The sequence below is a fragment of the Mesoplodon mirus genome, assembly GCF_964341445.2.
Source record: "Mesoplodon mirus genome assembly, chromosome: 7".
Classification (NCBI taxonomy): Eukaryota; Metazoa; Chordata; class Mammalia; order Artiodactyla; family Ziphiidae; genus Mesoplodon; species Mesoplodon mirus.
In genome coordinates, this window is record NC_138983.1 from 70,137,012 (window position 1) to 70,156,770 (window position 19,759).

At 49.2% G+C, this 19,759-nt stretch overlaps 1 protein-coding gene across 1 annotated transcript in view; it reads left to right on the forward strand.

Annotated features, from left to right (window-relative positions):
- The window catches only part of OTOG (otogelin), a gene marked incomplete at both ends in the record, with an annotated part of 85,671 nt that overhangs the window by 14,901 nt on the left and 51,011 nt on the right, over positions 1-19,759 (forward strand). Inside the window, 9 exons of the mRNA XM_082629378.1 lie at positions 140-285; positions 7,782-7,914; positions 8,795-8,972; positions 10,578-10,702; positions 11,603-11,815; positions 13,398-13,590; positions 14,939-15,013; positions 15,420-15,463; positions 16,963-17,122. Of these exons, the coding sequence (XP_082485504.1) occupies positions 140-285; positions 7,782-7,914; positions 8,795-8,972; positions 10,578-10,702; positions 11,603-11,815; positions 13,398-13,590; positions 14,939-15,013; positions 15,420-15,463; positions 16,963-17,122 (1,267 nt within the window). The remainder of the gene's footprint in view (positions 1-139; positions 286-7,781; positions 7,915-8,794; positions 8,973-10,577; positions 10,703-11,602; positions 11,816-13,397; positions 13,591-14,938; positions 15,014-15,419; positions 15,464-16,962; positions 17,123-19,759) is intronic.

Below are 19,759 nucleotides of genomic sequence, written 5' to 3' on the forward strand. Positions count from 1 at the left end.
GGGGGGGTGGGCAGGGCTCCAGACACTGCCCTGATACCTGAGGACAGGGTGCCGTCTTCTCTTCATGCTCAGAGCTGCAGGGCAAGGCAATCCCTGTGGGGCAGCTCCCCTGGGTTAGCTGCCTTTCTCTGCCCCTCAGCCGAGTGTTCAGTGACCGGCGACATCCACTTCACGACCTTTGATGGCCGCCGCTACACGTTCCCTGCCACGTGTCAGTACATCCTCGCCAAGAGCCGCTCCTCGGGCACCTTCACAGTGACGCTGCAGAATGCCCCATGTGGCCTGGTAAGGGCTGGGACCCCAGACCTGAACCAGCCAGCCACCCCTGGCTGCCGCCCCCTAGAGAGGCTGGGGATTTAGGGCAGGGCCTCAGGTCCTTCCACAGCCCACTCATCCTGCCGTCCATTCTTTCTGGGCAGAGCCAGGGGGCAGCAGACTGGGTTCTGGCTCCAGAACATCTGCTAGCTGAGAGTCACTTCCCTGTCCTGGGCCTCATTGTTTTTTATTTTTTTAATTTTATTGGCATATAGCTGATTTACAATGTTGTGTCATTTTCAGGTGTACAGCATAGTGATTCAGGTATACATATACATATATTCATTCTTTTTCAGATTCTTTTCCCATATAGGTTATTACAGAATGTTGAGTAGAGTTCCCTGTGCTGTACAGTAGGTACTTGTTGGTTATCTATTTTATATATAATAGTGTGTGTATGTTAATCCCAAGCTCCTAATTTATCCCTCCCCGCCCCCGGCCACATTTCCCCTTTGGTAACCATAAGTTTTCAAAATCTGTGAGTCTGTTGCTGTTTTGTAAATAAGTTCATTTATGTCATCTTTTAAAAATTAGATTCTACATATGAGTGATATCATATGATATTTGTCTTTCTCTGTCTGACTTACTTCACCTAGTATGATCATCTCTAGGTCCATCCAGTGTTGCTGCAAATGGCATTATTTTGTTCTTTTTTTATGGCTGAGTAATATTCCATTGTATATATGTACCACATCTTCTTTATCCACTCCTTTATCCACTCAACATTTAGGTTGCTTCCATGTCTTGGCTGTTGTGAATAGTGCTGCAATGAACATTGGGGGTGCATGTATCTTTTCGAATTATGGCTTTCTCTAGGTATATGCCCAGGAGTAGGATTCCTGGATCATATGGTAGTTCTATTTTTAGTTTTTTTAAGGAAACTCCATACTGTTCTCCATAGTGGTTGTACCAATTTACATTCCCACCAACAGTGTAGGAGGGTTCCCTTTTCTCCCCACACACTCCAGCATTTACTGTTTGTGGACTTTTTGATGATGGCCATTTTGACTGGTGTGAGGTGATACCTCATTGTAGTTTTGATTTGCATTTGTCTGATAATTAGTGATATCGAGGACCTTTTCATGTGTTTTTTTTTGTCCATCTGTATGTCTTCTTTGGAGAAATGTCTATTTAGATCTTCTGCCCATTTTTTGATTGTTTTTTTTTTTTTGACAGAGAGCTGCATGAGCTATTTATATATTTTGGAGATTAATCCCTTGTCAGTTGCTTCATTTGCAAATATTTTCTCCCATTGTATGGGTTGTCTTTTCATTTTGTTTATGGTTTCCTTTGCTGTGCAAAAGCTTTTAAGTTTAATTAGGTCCCATTTGTTTATTTTTGTTTTTATTTTCATTACTGCAGAAGGTGGATCAAAAAATATATTGCTGCAATTTATGTCAAAGAGTGTTCTGCCTATGTTTTCCTCTAAGAGTTTTATAGTGTCCAGCCTTACATTTAGGTCTTTGATCCATTTTAAGTTTATTTTTGTATATGGTGTTAGAGAATGTTCTAACTTCATTCTTTTACATGTAGCTATCCAGTTTTCCCAGCACCACTTATTGAAAAGACTGTCTTTTCTCCATTGTATATTCTTGCTTCCTTTGTCATAGATTAATTGACCATAGGTGCATAGGTTTATTTCTGGGCTTTCTATCCTGTTCCATTGATCTATATTTCTGTTTTTGCATGAGTACCATACTGTTTTGATTACTGGAGCTTTGTAGTATAGTCTGAAGTCAGGGAGCCTGATTCCTCCAGCTCTGTTTTTCTTTTTTTTAGTTAATTAATTAATTAATTAATTTTTGGCTGTATTGGGTCTTCATTGCTGCACATGGGCTTTCTCTAGTTGTGGCAAGCAGGGGCTACTCTTTGTTGCGGTGTGTGGGCTTCTCATTGCGGTGGCTTCTCTTGTTGTGAAGCATGGGCTCTGGGCATGTGGGCTTCAGGTGTTGTGGCACACAGGCTCAGCAGTTGTGGCGCATGGGCTTAGTTGCTCCGCGGCATGTGGGATCTTCCTGGAGCAGGGCTCGAAACCGTGTCCCCTGCATTGGCAGGAGGATTCTTAACCACTGTGCCACCAGGTAAATCCCTATCTCCGTTTTTCTTTCTCAGGATTGCTTTGGCTATTTGGGTTCTTTTGTGTTTCCATACAAATTTAAAATTTTTTGTTCTAGTTCTGTGAAAAATGCCATTGGTAATTTGATAGGGATTGCATTGAATCTGTAGATTGCCTTGGGTAGTATAGTCATTTTGACAGTATTGATTCTTCCAATCCAAGAACATGGTATATCTTTCCATCTGTTTGCGTCATCTTTGATTTCTTTCATCAGCATCTTATAGCTTTTAGAATACAGGTCTTTTGTCTCCTTAGGTAGGTTTATTCCTAGGTATTTTATTCTTTTTGATGCGATGGTAAAAAAAAATCTCTAAAGTTGGTCTAATTCAACTTAATCTCTGCTTCCTTGGATTGTACCTTCAACATCTCTGTATTCGTTTATTCATTCGTTCATTCAGTACATACTGAATATCTGTGTCTTCCAGAAGCTGTGTTGAGTCTTTGGGACTGGGATGAATTAGACCTGGCTCTGCCCTCCTGGACCTTACAGTTTGGTGGGTGAGGCAGACAAGTGACCCCCATAACCTACTATGTTACAGGAGCTGTGACAACATGGACAGTACAGAGTAGATCTCCATGGAGGAACTTTTCCCTGTTATTGTTTCACCCAGATGTCGGGTGGGAGGAGGAGGTGGATCAGGAAAGGCTTCCTAGAGGAGGTGAGCCCTGAGCTGTGTCAACCACTTGTGAACATAACTGAGCAAAAGGCCAACCTGCAGGTCTGGGGTAGATGCGAGCTTGTTTGTCTCTCAGTAGTGACTGCACTGTCCCTGAGCTGACTGTGCTAGCCAAACTCACCAGTCCTGGTCTGGGGGGCACTGAAGCCCCTCCTGGCATAGAGGAGCAGGGGCTCACAGCCCTAGCCAGGGGAGCCACCCCCCCACCCCATCCCTCTTCCCTGCTGGCTTCTGCAGCCCCAGCACTGAGGGCCCTGAGTGTGAGCAGACATCAGATGGACATGCCCCTCGCTGGCCCTGGGGACCCATGCTGGGCTGTGGACTAGGTGGAGGGCTGGGCTTTCTCCCTCTTTAGGCCTCAGTGACTCCCACCCCTATCTCTGCCAGAGAATGGCCTGGCCCTGACCTTGTCTGCTATCTGAGTCAAGAGAATACTTGTCCTCAAAAGTTGGGTCACTCTCATCACATCCTGAGGGTGGCAAAAGGCAAGGCAGACAGACACAGCCCAGCTGGGCTCCTTCCCACTTATGGAGGTCTGGCATCTTAGAATACCTGAGAGCTGTGGGACCTCGGGGGGTCCCTTACTCATCCCTCTCTCTAACGTGTCCCTGACTGGCTGGCCAGCCTCAGCCTGAGGTAACCTACTTCAGTGCTGGATGGCGCCTCTTGATAGCACGTTCTTTTTACCACGAGCCGGGTCTCCTCCTTGTGACTTCATCCATGCTGACGGAGGGCCAGCTTTGGGCCAGTCCTGTGCTGGGCATGGTGTGGGTTACACAGATGAATCTGACCTGGTCTTACCTGCCAGGAGCTCACAGCCTGATGTGGGAGGTCAGTCACGTCCTCAGGTCGGTTGCTTCGGTATGAGATACAACACCATCAGTGCTGTAAGAGGGGAGTTCTGTGAGGGAAGAAATACCCCCCTATGGGGTAGAAGAAAGGCAGAGGGAAAGCCTCATGGCAGAGGTGGCATTTGAGCTGAGTGACCTAAAAAGTGGGCCTGGAAAGAGAAACAGAGATAAAATATGTATATTTGAGGATGGGGAGGAAGGGCAATCCAGGAGGATTAGAGCACATAAGAAAGGCAGTGAGGTTGGAATGTTCTAGAATGCATTAACACAGAAGCAGAAGGACTTGGCAACTGGCTGACTCTGGCTGGTAAAGTTAGGGGGGATGTGGGAGAGAAGCAGGAAAAGTCAAAGAGGAAGCTGTGACTTCAGTCTGGATGAACAGAATGGGGTGGGGTGAGGACAGTAACAGAGAGGATGATGAAAAATACTTGCACAGTGCTAGGAACTTCAATCACTTTTGCATACAGTATCTAGTTTAAGGCTCAAAATACCCCCACGTGGTAGTTATTATTATTCTTCCTATTTTAAATATGATGAGACAAGCTTACAGAGGCTTGGGGCATTTCTGACAACACACACCAGCAGGAGGAAGAGCTGAGCCCGATCCAAGGCTGGATGTTGTCCAGAAAGCCTGTCACAACCTATTATTAACATCTTACGTTAATTACAAATAATGAGCCAGTATGGATACATCAGTAACTAAAGCCATACCTTATTCAGATTTCCTTAGTTTTTTACCTAATGTCATTTTTCTGTTCTAGGATATTACATTACATTTAGTCATCACATCTCCTTAGGCTCTTCTTGGCTGTTATAGTTTCTCAGACTTCATTTTTGATGACCTTGAAAGTTTTGAGGAATACTGGTCACTTACTTTGTAGAATGCCCCTCTTTTGGAATTTGTATGATGTTTTCTTCGTGGTTAGAGTGGGGTTGTGGGTTTTGGGGAGGAAGATCGGAGGTAAGGTGTCATTTTCATCACATCTTACCAAGGGTACACACTATCAACATGGTTTATTATTGTTGATGTTGACCTTGATCATCTAGCTGAGGTAGTGTTTGCCACCGAGAAGTTATTCTTTTTTCCCCTTTTCCATACTGTTCTTCTCTTTGGAAGAAAAGTCATTATGTTCAGCCCACACTTGAAGAATGGGGAGTTATGCTCCCCTCCTTGAAGGCACAGAAGTTATGCAAGTTTTTCTGCAGATTCGTTTTTTTCTCCCTGATATATTTATTCAGTCATTTATATCAGCATGCACTCATGGATATTTATTTTATAATTTGGTTTATAATCCAATACTTTTTTATTTTGTTACTCAGATTGTTCAGCTTTGGCCATTGGGCAGTCTTTCATGTGGCTCCTGTGTCCCTTTGACACACCTCCATCACTCTGTGTGTGTGTACGTACTTCCTTAACCTTTCGGCCCTACAACATGTACCAGGCTCATCTCATATATTTCCTGTCCCAGTCCTAGAATCAGCCATTTCTGCAAAAATATTACCAGGCTTTCTTGGTTCCTTTTATTAGAGAATGGTGTCAGAAACCAAGACCTGGGCACGCACTAGCTATGCTCATTGCTACTGGGGTATCATTTCTTTTAGGCCATTTCAGCTGACAGAGAAAGGAAATATATGAATAACCCATGCATATCCTTGTCTAACCAACATATATACACATATCGATAAATATTTCTATAAATAACCATTTGTTATGTGCTAATCAGGAGTTCATACTCATGTTCTAACTCTAAGGTACTGCCATATGGATCATTCTAGCCTCCTCCCCTTGCTTATCTCTAAACACCCACTCCAACAGTAAGAAACCCTGCTTCCATTATTCACCTATTCATTTACCTAACTGTTCAATTCCAGTATACATGTAGAAGAGTATCAGAATTATTATCCTGTATCTCCATGGGAAATAACTTTATCAAGTAGAGTGCAGTGCTTAGGCACAATTCCTTTTGCTCTTAGTCTTACAAACTCCATTTATTTCCAAAGTAACTTAGGTCAACAGCTTTCCCCAAAACCCCTTTAGTGAGGTTGTTTCATATATTTGTAATATATTAGATTCTTCTGTCACAGTGTGCATTCCATTCTGGGATCCCCTGACCTCCTACATGATTTTTTTAAATTGCACACATTAGCGTTCACTCTTTATGCTGTAAAGTTCTGTGGCTTTGACAAATGCAACCCCAAAGTATTTCATGCACTTTTCTTATATGTATCCAATAGGGAGGACCAACCACATGTTGTATCTCTATTTTGCAGAGGAGAGAACAGAGGTTTGTAGAAGTTAAGTGCCTTCTTTAGGGTCTTATGGCTTTCAGTGATACCAGGATTTGAACCTAAGACTGACTAAAGGTGCAGGCTTTCTTCCTGCACCAGTGACATGTCCAGGGGGGACCAGAGGATAAGTGGGTTTGACAAAGAAGGTGATGTTTTAGGCACGATGATTTTGAGCTGTTTCAGGGATTGTCCCCTTGGGCAGAAACTTAAAAGAAAGGTCATAACTGGTTGTACAATGTCTTTCTGAAAAGTTTCAAGCTCTGATCAGTTCATTTCAGTGCTCGATTGTATTACTTTCCTGTTACACTTTCTCTGTCTTTGAACTTAGGATAAAGTCCAAAAATATTACAAAGCTCTGCCTAAGCTGGCCCCTACCTACCTCTTGAACCTTAAACTACTTTGCCCAGTGGGCTCTGACCCCTCTGGTCTTCTTTTACATCCTTGAATACAGTAAAAGTCTTCCTGTCAGGTATTTTGTACAGGTTGTTCCTTCTGCCTAGATGTCTTCCCCATTGCCTTCTTCCATTACCCAGACAGCTTCTATGCATCCTTCTGATCTCAGCTCAAATGGCTCTTGAGCTTTTTTCCCATGCCTCAGTTTTCTGATCTGCAAAATGGAGTTGTTAGTAGTACTTACTGAATAGGATTGCTATGATGATTAGGTGGGTAAATATGTTAAAAAAATATCAGAATGGTACTTGAACATAACTCTAAAGTTAGCTGTTATTATTATGTTATAATAATATTGTAGTATAACTGTTATATTATTGTTATGATTATTTTTACATTACTATTATCATTCCCTAGGATGACCCTTCCTATCTCTACAGGCTAAGTCTCATTCCCTCACTATATGCTTTCCTAGTACCCTACACCTCTTTTCAGCACTGATCACAATAGTAATTAACTAACTTTGTAATTACTTATTTAATGTCTGTATCCCACACTAATATCTATTCTTCTTGAGGGCAGGGACTATATCATTTTCATCATGTATGACTGTGTGACCATCTTCTGTGGAAGGGAGGTATGAATGGGCCCAATGTGTACTACCCATTTCAGAGATGAGAACCTGAGGCCTAGAGAATATTAGCTCATTTCCTGCCTGCTTATGAGTGGAGCTTGATACTCTGCAAGATGTGACACATAGAAAGAGCTACATAAACACCCATAAAAGAATGAAATTAAAGTCCTGGATTGCAGTCAAGTGGGGAGGCCAGTGTTTCTGGGGCTGGACTTTGGGTCATCTGGGGTCCATCTCTGCTCTGTGTCATAGCCTGAGGGTTGACTATCATTTTTATTTGTATTATCCCAGTTCTGCCACTAACCTTCTCCAGTCTGTGCCTCTGGCTTCCCATTCCCCAGATGAAAGCATTTGGTTAGAGGACCCCTAATGTCCTTTGGGCCTCTGTCACTGTGGGGAGGCTTCCCCTAGCCTCAGACTGTGCTGAAATCCCTGCCTTTGGAGGGCTCTGTTGGGACCAGCAGACAAGACAGACTAACTCTGCCCCTTTGGCCTTCCTTTCTCTCTAGAACCAGGATGGAGTCTGTGTCCAGTCAGTGTCAGTGATTCTGCATCAGGACCCTCGGAGGCAGGTGACCCTGACCCAAGCAGGGGATGTTCTTCTGTTTGACCAGTACAAGGTCACCCCACCCTACACAGACGGTACGGCCCTGGTGGATGAGAGCTAGCTGAGAGGTGGCGGCCTAGGCTCTTCTGGCCAAGGGCACTGCCACACAGGCAACAGCTCACATTCTAATACTGGGTGCATCAGGCCAGGGGGACACCTTGGTCCCAGGAACATGGACTCTGGACTTATAAAATTGTCTTTGTCCCCATCCCAACATGACAGTGGGCTTCATGGCAGTATGATGGCTTCTCCTAACATTAGGATATTAATGGCGCTGTCTTCCATCCCTACTCTCACTATCTATTAATTAATTATTATCCTTTTTGATTTCACAAGGTATTTGTGATAGCTTGTAGGAAGTACATCTAACAAAAATGGCAAAACTACTAATAAAATGGCACCAGAAAAAAATTAAAAAAGAAAAAAGGATAAGGGCTCAAGATTGAGAAGAGGGGAGATGCAAGAGTGTAAAGAGCCCTGCCCCCCCCCAAAAAAAGCAAGCCATAAAATGTGTAAAATTCACTACAACTGAATCTAAAAATTGCTACAACTGAATCTGAAATCATATTGTAAGCTTCCTGGTAGTCACTGTGGAAAAAAAAATGGGTAGTTACAGAATTCTCCTTTTCTAGAGAAGGAAACACACCACTTACTTAGGGAGGCAAAGCTTTAATTGGCACTCGATGCTAGAAGAAATTTCTCAGCGGGAGCTGCCATGGTAGGTTATTCCTGGGTCCTGACTTCATCACTGAATAGGATTTTCTCAAGGCCCTCCAAACCAACCCTCAGGCAGAGCCTCACTGTGTGTGAAGACTGGGCTGGGTATGGGGATCAGCGTGGGCCATGCAGGTGGTGGCGGTGGATGGGGTGATACTGTCTGAACCTTCTACATCCCCGCTCCGGTTCTGTGCCCAGACGCCTTTGAAATCCGGAGGCTCTCGTCCGTGTTCCTGCGCGTGAGGACCAACGTGGGTGTGCGGGTGCTCTATGACCACGAAGGACCGCGGCTGTACCTGCAGGTGGACCAGCGATGGGTAGAGGACACCGTGGGCCTCTGCGGCACCTTCAACGGCAACACGCAGGACGACTTCCTGTACGTGCCCTGACCCGGAACTGAAAGGAGAGGGGCAGGCAGGCCCCTTAAGCAGGCCCCTTAAGAGTGTGTCCGGGCTGGCGCTGCCTGGGAACATTTCTCCCGGGCTGCTGTTCCCAACGCTTACACTGTTCCCAACGTGCACCATTGATTATTTAGTCCTCTACATTTAAATTTAAGTATGTTTCTTTAAAGCAGTGGTTCACAGTCTTTCTTCGCCAAAGAATCATCCCGGGAGCTTGTTAAAATGCTGATTCCTGGGTCCCACTCCTCAAGAATCTGATTTAGGGTACTGCCCGGGAATCTAATTTTTAATAAGCACCTCTGTGATTCTAGGCTGTGAGGTCTAGAGAGATACCTTGAGAAATACTGTTTTACAGTGAGGTCTTAAAATGGGTGGACCTCAGGCTGAGTTTGATTTGGCTCACGGTTTTGTCTGTTTTAACTGGTTGTGAACACTTTTAGATGAGTGTGAGCCCCCAGTAAACCAATGATGCCAAAACCCTTGCTTTCTATCCCACCAGGCCATTTTAACTCACCTTTCCTGCCTGGTGCTTGTGGTTTGCATCCTGTGAGCCTCCCAGTATTCTGGGGAGGGCTATTTCCCATGGACTGACAGAGAGTTGAGAGAAAGTCTATCTAGGCATGGACACAGTTTAGGAATTTGAGAGAAGACGAGAGTCAGACCTTCCAGAAGGGAGAACAAAGGGTTGATGTTGACGGCTGAAGATTCTGGCCAGTCCTTCAAGTTACATGCGTTGGGTGATGCAGAAGGAAACATGAGAGGCTTTCTTCCGACAGAAATGAGAATTTGTTTGGAAAAGCAAGAACAGGAAAAACCTGAGAGCTTTTCCATGCATGTTCATTTTAAAGTGTAGCATCCTACTCTGCCTTGCCTGGTGGAGCTGACGTTAGGGCAGCTGGTTAGAATGGTGAGGGCAGACCTTGTTTAGTGTGGGCTGCTTGCCATGCTGCTAACTGTGAACTCTGGGTGGCAATACTGCTCTGTGTGACTTGAGTGTTCTCACTGCTCTGGAGCAATAATGTGCCTGTGGTGGGCGCCAGGCAGAACCTGCCCCTCATGGTCACTATGATCTCTCTCCATTCTACCATCTACACCCAGTTTGGTGACCTTTGGAGACTGGTGTTGTCTAGGAAACATGCTTCTCCCCTTCCCCCCTTTATTGCCCCTCATGTGACTCTTTCCCACCTGGAAAGAGAGGGAGGGCAAAGGAGTTTGGGGGGACTGCCCTTGGGGAAGGGAAGAGGAAGTCAATGTGGTGAAGTTTGGTTGATGGTGTCCCTGTTTATCTCTTTCTGACATGAAGAACTGGGGTGGGTGGTGAGGGTGGGACAGTGTGTGGCCCCAAGCCCATTTGGAGCCTGTTGAATGGGATGTGTGTGTGTATGCACGCACATTTGTAATTGTCTGTGTTTGTGTCTGTGTAGATCCCCTTGGCTGTTTGCGTGTCTGGCATATATTTGTGTTCTGTGTGTGTGTGCGTGTGTGTACATGAGCAGGTGGATGGTTACCTGGGTGTATGCTGTACGTTCACTTGGGTGCACGTGGGCCAGTGTGTGAATGTGGCTCTGCCGTGGCTGCAGGTCCCCAGTGGGTGTGCCTGAGAGCACCCCACAACTCTTTGGCAATTCCTGGAAAACACTGTCCGCCTGCTTCCCGCTGGTCTCTGGCTCCCCGCTGGACCCCTGTGATGTGCACCTGCAAGCTGGTGAGGTGATCGGGGAGGGGGAGGGAGGATGGGTGTGACTGGTTTGAGAGAGATGAGATGGGAACCTGGGCATGAGGATGTTGACCACATCGGGTAGGAGTGATCAGAAAGGAGAAGGTACGGGGAGGGGACTGGGCTTCCCTTCTGGTGAGGGGCAGGCAGGAGGGAACCTCGCGTCCTATCCCTGTCACCTACACACACATTTGTACCAGCTCCCCCATCCGAGGGCAAAAGTCCGATGCCTCACAGTGGCCCCACCAGGCCCTATGCTCTCCTCCCATCCCCCTTATCTCACCTCCTCCCCCACCCACCTCCCACCCTCCCCCTTCCTCCAGCTGCACTGGCCTCCTTGCTCTCTTCCTACACAGCCTGGTCCTTCTCCTCTCCAGGTCTTTGCACTTGCTGTTCCCTTCACCTGGAATGTTTTTCCCTCAAAAACACATGCCTCACTCTCTCACCTCTTTCGAGTTTTTGGTCAAACATCTTTCCACTGAGGGCTTTGGACCACTGGGTTTAAAATCACAATTTCCCTCCCGCCCCAACTTGCAATCCCCATTCTCCTTCCTAGCTTTCTCTCTCTCCTTAGATTCTTCCCCTTTAATTTACTATGTAAGTTGTCTAGTGATGGTCTCCTCCAACCAAAATGTCTGCTGTATGAGGGCAGGGACTTTTGTCTGTTTCATTCACTCCCTTGACTCCTTCTGGCATATGGATTCATGCCTGGCATGAGGAATGCATTGCACGAGTGCCTGTGCACGCGCACACACATACACACGCACTCCCGTGTACAGAGTCCCCTGAGCTGTGGGGAAGGAGGGAGGGAGAGACTGGGGCCTGGGGCACCAGGAAAACCAGACCTCTGACCCTCTGACCCCCCCCCCCCCGTTTGTCTGTCTCCAGCCTCCTATGCCCTGCAGTCCTGCAGCGTGCTCACTGGGGAGCTGTTTGCGCCCTGCTCCGCGTACCTGAGCCCGGTGCCCTACTTTGAGCAGTGCCGCCAGGACACCTGCCGCTGTGGACAGCCCTGCCTGTGTGCCACGCTAGCCCACTATGCCCGCCTGTGCCAGCGCCATGGGCTCCCTGTCGACTTCCGTGCCCACCTGCCAGCCTGTGGTGAGCGCCCCACGCTTGTGTGCCCATGTGAGGACAGCTGGAGGAGCCGGAGCTCCAGATCTGAGTGTCCACCTGCCCCCCTGAACTCTCCCCTGGGACGTCCTACAGTCTCCTCCAGCCTAACACCCCCTCCTCTCAAACTGCTTCTCCTCCTATGCTCTCCATCTCTGCTGAGGGCCCCCATCCATGGATTACCCAGGCCTGACACCTGGGGCATGTGTCACCTCCAGTCCACCTCCAAGTCCTGTAAATCTGGTCAACTGCAAATTCAGCCGGTTCTCACCACCACCACTGCCACCACCCTAGTCACAGCTACCTAGCAGGTGTCTCTATAGCCTCTTCTCATTGCAGCCAGAGTGAACTTTCTAAAGATCACTGGCTGTGTGGCCCTCAGGTTTGAGTGCACACGTGGCTCAATGGGCCTGGGCTGGCCCGTACCCACCCCCACTCCCACCCCAGGCCACACACCTCTCCATGTCTTAGTCATCTCTGTGCCCCCAGCCCCAGCACAGGGCCCCACTCTCAGTAAGCTTTTAGCAAATGTTTGTTGAATAAATGGAAAAGGCACAGTACAGTAAGTCCCCTACTTATGAATGAGTTCCATTCCTAGAGCACGTTCGTAAGTTCAGTTTGTTCATAAGTCAAACAAAGTTAGCCTAGGTACCCAACTAACACAATCGGCTGTATAGTACTGTACTATAATCAGTTTATAATATGTTCGCATCTTTAAAAGTTCATAACTCAAAGGTTCGTATGTAGGCGGCTTACTATACTGGGAGTCAGGAGGCCTGAGTTTTATTCCAGCCATGCAGGTAACTTTCTGTGTGTCTGTGACAAGGCCCTGCCCGTCTCTGAGTCAAAGTTTCTCCAGAGCTGGTTGGACAGGACCACATTAGAATCATCATGGGAACTTTTAAAAAATGCACCTATCTGAGCCATATCCAGTATCAATTAAAACAATATATCTGGCAGTGAGGGGCAGGGGTCAGCATTTTTAAAAGCTCCCAGGTGGCTTTGATGTGCAGCCGGGGTGAGAACAACTGGGCTTGGCAGTCTAGGTGGCTCTACTGGCCCTGACAGACTGCGGGAGACCCCAGGGGAGTGGGATGGTGTCCAGATGAGGAGAGGGCAACCCTGAGTCTTGGACAAAGGGCCCCGAGAGGCTGCTGGAGGGAGCACAATTGATCTTCATAACCCATGGAAGTGAGAGAGGCAGAAGTATGTGTGTATTTACAAACTTGTGCATGTGTGTCTGTGGGTGAGTGCAGGGCTGTCAGGCGGCAGTGATTTCCACTCCTTCCCCAGTATCACTACCTAAGAGGAACGCCCTGCAGTGAAAAGGAAATACCAATGGCAGGGTCCAGGCTGAACTTGGGAGGTGCGACCCACCTCTATGGCTCTGCCATTCTGGTGTAGTGGGAGGCAGACTGGGTTCAAATCTCAGCTGTGACCTTGACCTGCTGTGTGACCTTGGACAAATGTCTTAACTTCTCTGGTTCTCAGTTCTCTTTATGATGATGACTCCACCCCACACAGTTGTAAGTAAGAGAGAAACAAAGCACAGTTACATTCCTCACTACAGCGCTGTCCTGTGAGGCTACCAAGGAGTACAGCCCCTGTGTGGCTCCGTGTGGACAAACCTGCCAGGACCTAGCCGGCCCTGAGGCCTGTGGAGTTGATGGTGGCGGCGACCTCAGCGGGGATGAGTGTGTGGAGGGCTGTGCCTGCCCACCAGACACCTATCTGGACACCCAGGCTGACCTCTGTGTTCCCAGGTGAGCAGGCTGGCTTGAGCTCTGTGTCAGGTGGTGATGAGGCTGGGGGTCTCCAGAGCATAGGAAACTGGGGTGCCTGACTGGGCCTCTCATGTCCCTACTTCATCTCACAATCTCAGGGCAGAGCTTGGAGGGTAAGCTTGGTCAGTGGTCGGGTGGGCTTCCTCCTCTAGACACCTCTCCCCCTTCCTTGGCCTCTCTTCTCAGCTCTGGCTCTCCAGAGCAACCCCGCAGAGCCAACAGGGCCTCTGCCCTCATCTCTCCTCTCCTTCCACAAATCTTTACTGACCTAGTATGTTCCAGACATTTCTAGGCTCTGGGAATTCAGCAACGAACAAAACAGAGCCCTGCCCTCACAGAGCTCACATTCTGGGTGGTGAGACAGATAATAAGCAAATAAGCAGATCCTTAATGGATCTGGTGGTAACAAGAGCTATAAAGCCAAATACAGCAGAGTGAGAACAGAGGGTCCTTGGGCAGGGAAGGGTTACTGTTATGTCATATGAAGTGAGCATGGGAGGAAGGCCTTTCTGATGAGGTGACTTTTGAGCAGAGATTTGAGTGAAGAGTGCACCAGGTGGAGGGGCACAAAGGGAAGGCCCTGAGACCTGCCTGTGGGCGTTCTCGGTGTGGCTAGAGGGCAGAGTTGGGGGAGAGGTGGGAGGTGGTGACTTCACCTCACAGGATCCTGGGGCTGACTGGCAAGGTCCTTGTTCCCCTCCAGGCCTATTTCTCCATCAGTAAAATGGTATCACATTCAACTGAATAATGGGGGGGCTGGAGAGAAGCCCCTTTAGGGGGCATATTTGATTCACTCACTCAGAGGCCTTTTGTAGCTATAGTCCTCCCTTGAGATCCAGATGTGTGCCCTGCCCCGACTCCTTGAGTTTGAGTATTGCCAGGGAAGGGAGCCTCTGAGGGTTATATGGGGTGGAGGAGGATTTAGAGAGGGAGAAGGTGGTGAGAAGCACTGGGGCTGGATGAGTTCAGAATCCCTTCCAGCCCTCCACTGCTCTGCTTCAAGGCCTGCACTTGGCCGTAACCGGCAGGTGCCATGGGAGGTATATGAGAAGGCAACACAGTCTTTGGCCTCAGATGACCTACACAAAGGAGCCTGCAGAGACGGTAGCATAAGGTTCTCCACCTTATGCTAGAAAGATGACGTATTTGGAGGGCCTAACCTGGTGTTCACAGTATTTTAACAACCTGTGTGGTATAGGCACTGAGCCATCAGAACAGATGGTGGGTCTGAATGCCCCTGGCTGGCTGAGGGGTGGGGTCCCTGTCCTTGGCTGTCCCTGCCCCGGCTCCTGAGCTGGCCCACCTTTCTCTGTTCCTGGCTTTATAGGAACCAGTGCTCCTGCCACTTCCAAGGAATGGATTATCCCCCTGGAGACAGTGACATCCCGTCTCTAGGCCACTGGTGAGCTCCCTAGACAGCAGCATTATTATCTTCTCTTTATTATTATTATTATTATTATTATTATTTTTAATCTTAGTCTGGCTGCGCCACAGGGCATGCGGGAACTTCCCAGACCTGGGATCGAACCCGCGCCCCCTGCAGTGGAAGCGCGGAGTCTTAACCACTGGACCACCAGGGAAGTCCTATTATCCTCTCTTTAAATGGAAGTTGCTGACTAAAGAAAATTCAGCGGTGCGAAACCTTCCATGAAGCGACACCCACCCTCCCCCTCTGCACAGGGAGCTGGTGACAGAAGTGGGCATGTCCTTCTGAATCCTGCAGTAACCTGAGTGCAGTAACTCGAGGTCTCCGGGCCCTGCAGTGACTGGGTGGGCTGATCCCAGTGCCTCTCTCTCTCTCTCTGCAGCCACTGCAAAGATGGGGTCATGAGCTGTGGTAGCAGAGCCCCAGGTAAGGGTGACAGGGAGGGTGGGGCCTCCTTCATGGTAGTGGGGTTGTGGAGAGGGGCGTGGAGAGCTCGAGGACAGACCAGGACAGGAACACCCCACCCCAGGTCTTGTGCCACACCGAGCCTTCTGTGTTCTTTGCCCTCTCGGGAAAGGTTCCAGCTTGGAGGGTGGCATTGTGAAATCCTGTCCCAACCTCAGCCCCACTCAAGTGGCTGTCCCTCCTGCTTCTCGAGAAGATGCTGAGACTCCATCTCCCTCTGGACAGTCCCTTGACCTCCCCTGGGTCCTGGATTTCCTCTGTCTGAACCATCACGTGTCTGCTGAGGCTGACTTTGTGTCCAGTGTGGGATGTGGGATCACAGCAGTGGGGAGGATAGGCTGAGCCTTTGAGACGCTCACAGGCAGTAGAGATGGGGGCATCAGGGTGGCACACTGGTGCATCAGCCTGTGGGGCCTTGGAGGTGGTAGAGCAAGGAGGCTGGAGCCTTCAGGGAGGACCTCCCGGGGTGGATAATGCCACTAAGTATGGAGATTGGCACAGAGGAGATCAGAGAATAATCATATGGCAAGTGGCAAAGAGCAGGGCCTCCAAACTCAGGTAGCCCTGGGTTCAAATCCTGCCCAGCACTCACTACCTGTGCAGCCCTGGGTAACTCACTTCACCTCTCTGAACCTTCACTTCGTCTTTTGTATATAACCTAGATTCCTATGTTCTCCCCACGTTTCGTGTATGTCCCTGAGAGTGTTTTTCTTTTTGTTGTTTCTGGCTTCAGGTTTCTGCCCTTTAGGAATTTTATTTCATCTCCTGTGGCTATCCCTTTCTCTCTGTTCCATCCCAGGGTGGGCGTAGAACTCAGACCCCCTTTATTGATTTTCCTAAAAAAGATTGCTCACATGGTATAAGTGTATACGGCCAACGTGACTAAAGGCTCTGGGAGAGAGAGTGTGTTTATGTCACAGAAATACAGGTAAATGGGAAGTTGACTTCCATGTTGTTAAAAGTCCCCTGGCCACCCTGCCACACTGCATGGCTATCCTCTTTCTGGCTCCTCTTCTGGTCCCTCTGGGGCACTTCCTCTCACCTTATCATGCCTTTGAAAGCAGAACTGACTTCTCTCCATTTTATGGGAAAATAGGGGATAGTAATACCTCACAGAGTTGTTGCAGGATTGAATAAGAAAATGCACATGAAGGGCCTGGAACAGTACCTGGTGGAAAGGACACGTCCAGTAATTGGTACTGGTGGTGGTTGTCCTATTGTGGGACAGCACACACCCCTCCTGCCCACTGTGATGTGCACTTGGGAACCCAAGGAATGCTTCAGGGGCAGCAAGGGCATGAGAAAGCATCAGAGCCCCATCTCTGCCTGCATCCTCCAGATGCTGGTCCCCAGGTCTCCCTGGCCCCCCCTGCCGCCCAGGAACCCACCCTGGGCCCAGGTGTTCCAAGCATCCTGCTGAGTGTCCAGGCCCTTGCCAGCACCACCCTCTCCTATTCCAGCTGCTGCCTGTCCAGCAGGCCAGGTCTTCGTGAACTGCAGTGACCTGCACACTGACCCTGAGCTGAGCAGAGAGAGGACGTGTGAGCAGCAGCTGCTGAACCTGAGCCTGAGCATGCCAGCCCGTGGCCCCTGCCTCTCAGGATGCGCCTGTCCCCAAGGGTATGTATCTGTGTTGCCATGGGTTACCACTCCCGAAGGCTGGCAGAACCAGAGACCATAACGTGGAGTGAGGAGCAGGGAAAACCTCACACAGCCTTGCAGGGAGGCACCAGCCCACAGCTGGCTAGTGACAGTGTAATGACTAGCAAGAATCTGAGAAAGAGCAGGAGGGTGGGGAGCCAAGCCGGAGGGGGGCCCACCTGCCTCTGCTTCTCACCAGCATGTGGCCTTGGACAAGGAAGGGGCCTAGCTCCTTTGAGGCTCAGCTTTTCATCTGTAAAGTGGGGATAATAATAATTCCTACCACCTCAAGAGATTGTTGGAGGATTAAATGAGGTGCCAAGCACTGGGTGGGTGCCGGGCATACCCTAGAAGCCTCATGGGCTGAAGACTATGAGAGAGGAAACCCGTGTTTAGCTCTCAACCTTCATCCCTGCAAAATTCTGACCAGGTGGAGGGCTCAGGGCCCTGTAATACTTGAAAAAGAAAGGCCCCACCCTGTGGAAGTAGTCTCCCTCCTGGGTGCCCGAGATGCTGCCATCACAGCTGGGTGGTCTGCATGAGCTGAGGTTTGTAGGTCGCCTCACTGATGCTCTGCATGCCGAGGTGGCTGCAGGGGCCCAGCGCCCCGCTCTGCCAGTTCTCGTTCCTGATGCTGGTCTTGCTTCAGGTCTAGGCTGAGAAGACAGTTGGGCACCTCGTCCCATGACTTGGCGGCACTGGGCTGTGTCCTCAGCCTGTGCAGAGAACAGGGCTAAACTGGGAGTCCCAGCCCAGGCCTGGCAGCCAAAGGACGTGAGAAGGGGGTTAGAGCTTCTAGGGTGGGAAAGGGAGGGAATAGTCAGTTGGAGTTTTGCTGTTTATAAAACACCTTGATATAATGATCTCCTTCAATCTCAGAGCATCCTTGGGAGAAAGGAGGGGAGGATCATTATTCCCATTTTGCAGATGAAGAAACTGAGGCCAAGGGTGGGGTGCAGGGAAGTGGTCTGCCCAGAGATTCATGACTCAAACCCAACTCTGCTTACTGCAAACCCTGCCCTTTGGCCAGAGCATGCTGGCTCTGTGAGGCCTGGAGTCTGGTCCCCTACGCAGAGGTCATGATGTGGTTTATGAGGCTGCCCTTTCCCAGGCAAGGGCATCCACAAGGGACCCCTGTGAGGTTTGGAGAACTCGCACAGGACCCTAGGCCCAAGACTCTGCATTTCTAACAAGCTCCCAGGGGTTGCTGATGCTGCTGGTCTAGGAGCCACACTTTGAGTAGCAAGGTTCTAAAGCGATGTCCAACATTAGGGATTAGTTTAACTCAGAAGATCCCAAAGCCAGAGTGGGGCTCCCTTTTCAATCCCCAGGCTCCAAAGGGTAGGATAGGATGTGAAGATGTCTAAGGGCTCGGTGACTTTTGACAAGTTACATGACCACTTGGGCCACAGTTTTCTTGTCTGTGAGGCCCAGCTGGCTGTTTGCAGGACCAGTCTGAGCAGGACAGTACCTGAATCCTCTTCCTCTGCTTCTGGCCTCCCAAAGTTCAATCCAGGTCCTAGCGCTGTGCCAAGAGCATCCACAGCCCAGAGGACTTAATCTTTGTCACTAGCTGGGTGATGTCGGACAAGTCGCTTAATGTTTATGAGCCTGAGTTTGCTCACCTGTGAATTGAGGACAGGAACACCTACAGTGCAGGATTCTTGTGAGATTTGAAGAAGGCAGCGGCTGCAAGGAGCCGGGCACAGTAAGTGCTCCAGAGAAACTTGTCCTCTTCCCCTTCTTAGTGTTGAACCCCCATCACCTCTTGGGGTATTTGCCTTAGTGGCTCACGTGCTGTATCAAATGCCCTATGAGGAGCTTACACACACTCCATAGGGGCTTCTCAGAGGGAAATTGTTACAGTCTCGACTTTTAAAGGAAGGACAGGCATTTCCTGCCATAGTGGAACATTCTCTTGGGAGCTGGGATAGGGCTCCCAGTGATATACCTAACAAGCCCTGCCTGGGGCCCTCTGGGCCTCTGGTACCTGTGCCCCTCCCCATGGTGTTTCTTAGAATCTCTGGGTGTGTGTAATCTTCCTGGGCCACTGCAGGGATCTGGGGCTGTCTGTGCTGCTCCAAGTTCCTTTGCATGTTGGTGCTGAGCCCAGATCCTTTGCATGTTGGTGCTGAGCCCAGGGCTCTGGGGCCACTAAGTAGTGTAGCACAGTGGTTAGGAGCATGAACTCTGGAGTCAGGCTTGAGTTCTGATTACACTACTTACTGGGTGACTTCCCTGAGGCTCAGTTTCCTCACCTGTAAAATGGCACAGAATAAGCACTCTATGTGGGTGATGGCATTGTCTTCCTTCACCTGGATCCCATGCATGTGCAAATGCTCCCTGAGGGGGGTCTGGAACAAGAGGGTCCCTTAACAATTAAGGAGAGGGTGCTCCGCAAATTGAGGGCACCTTGAAGACAGAGGCCAGAGCTTCTCTCTGCATGCTCCTGTCTGTGGTGGGCACACAGAAGGTGCTAGGGATGCAGGCAGGTCTGCAAAAGGCCAGGAGGGAACAGTGGATGGTAGGAGGCAGGAAAGGTCCCCTCCCCGGGTGGATGGTGGGGGCCAGGGAAGGGGTAAAGATGGAAGGCGGTGAGCCAGCCCATCACTGGTG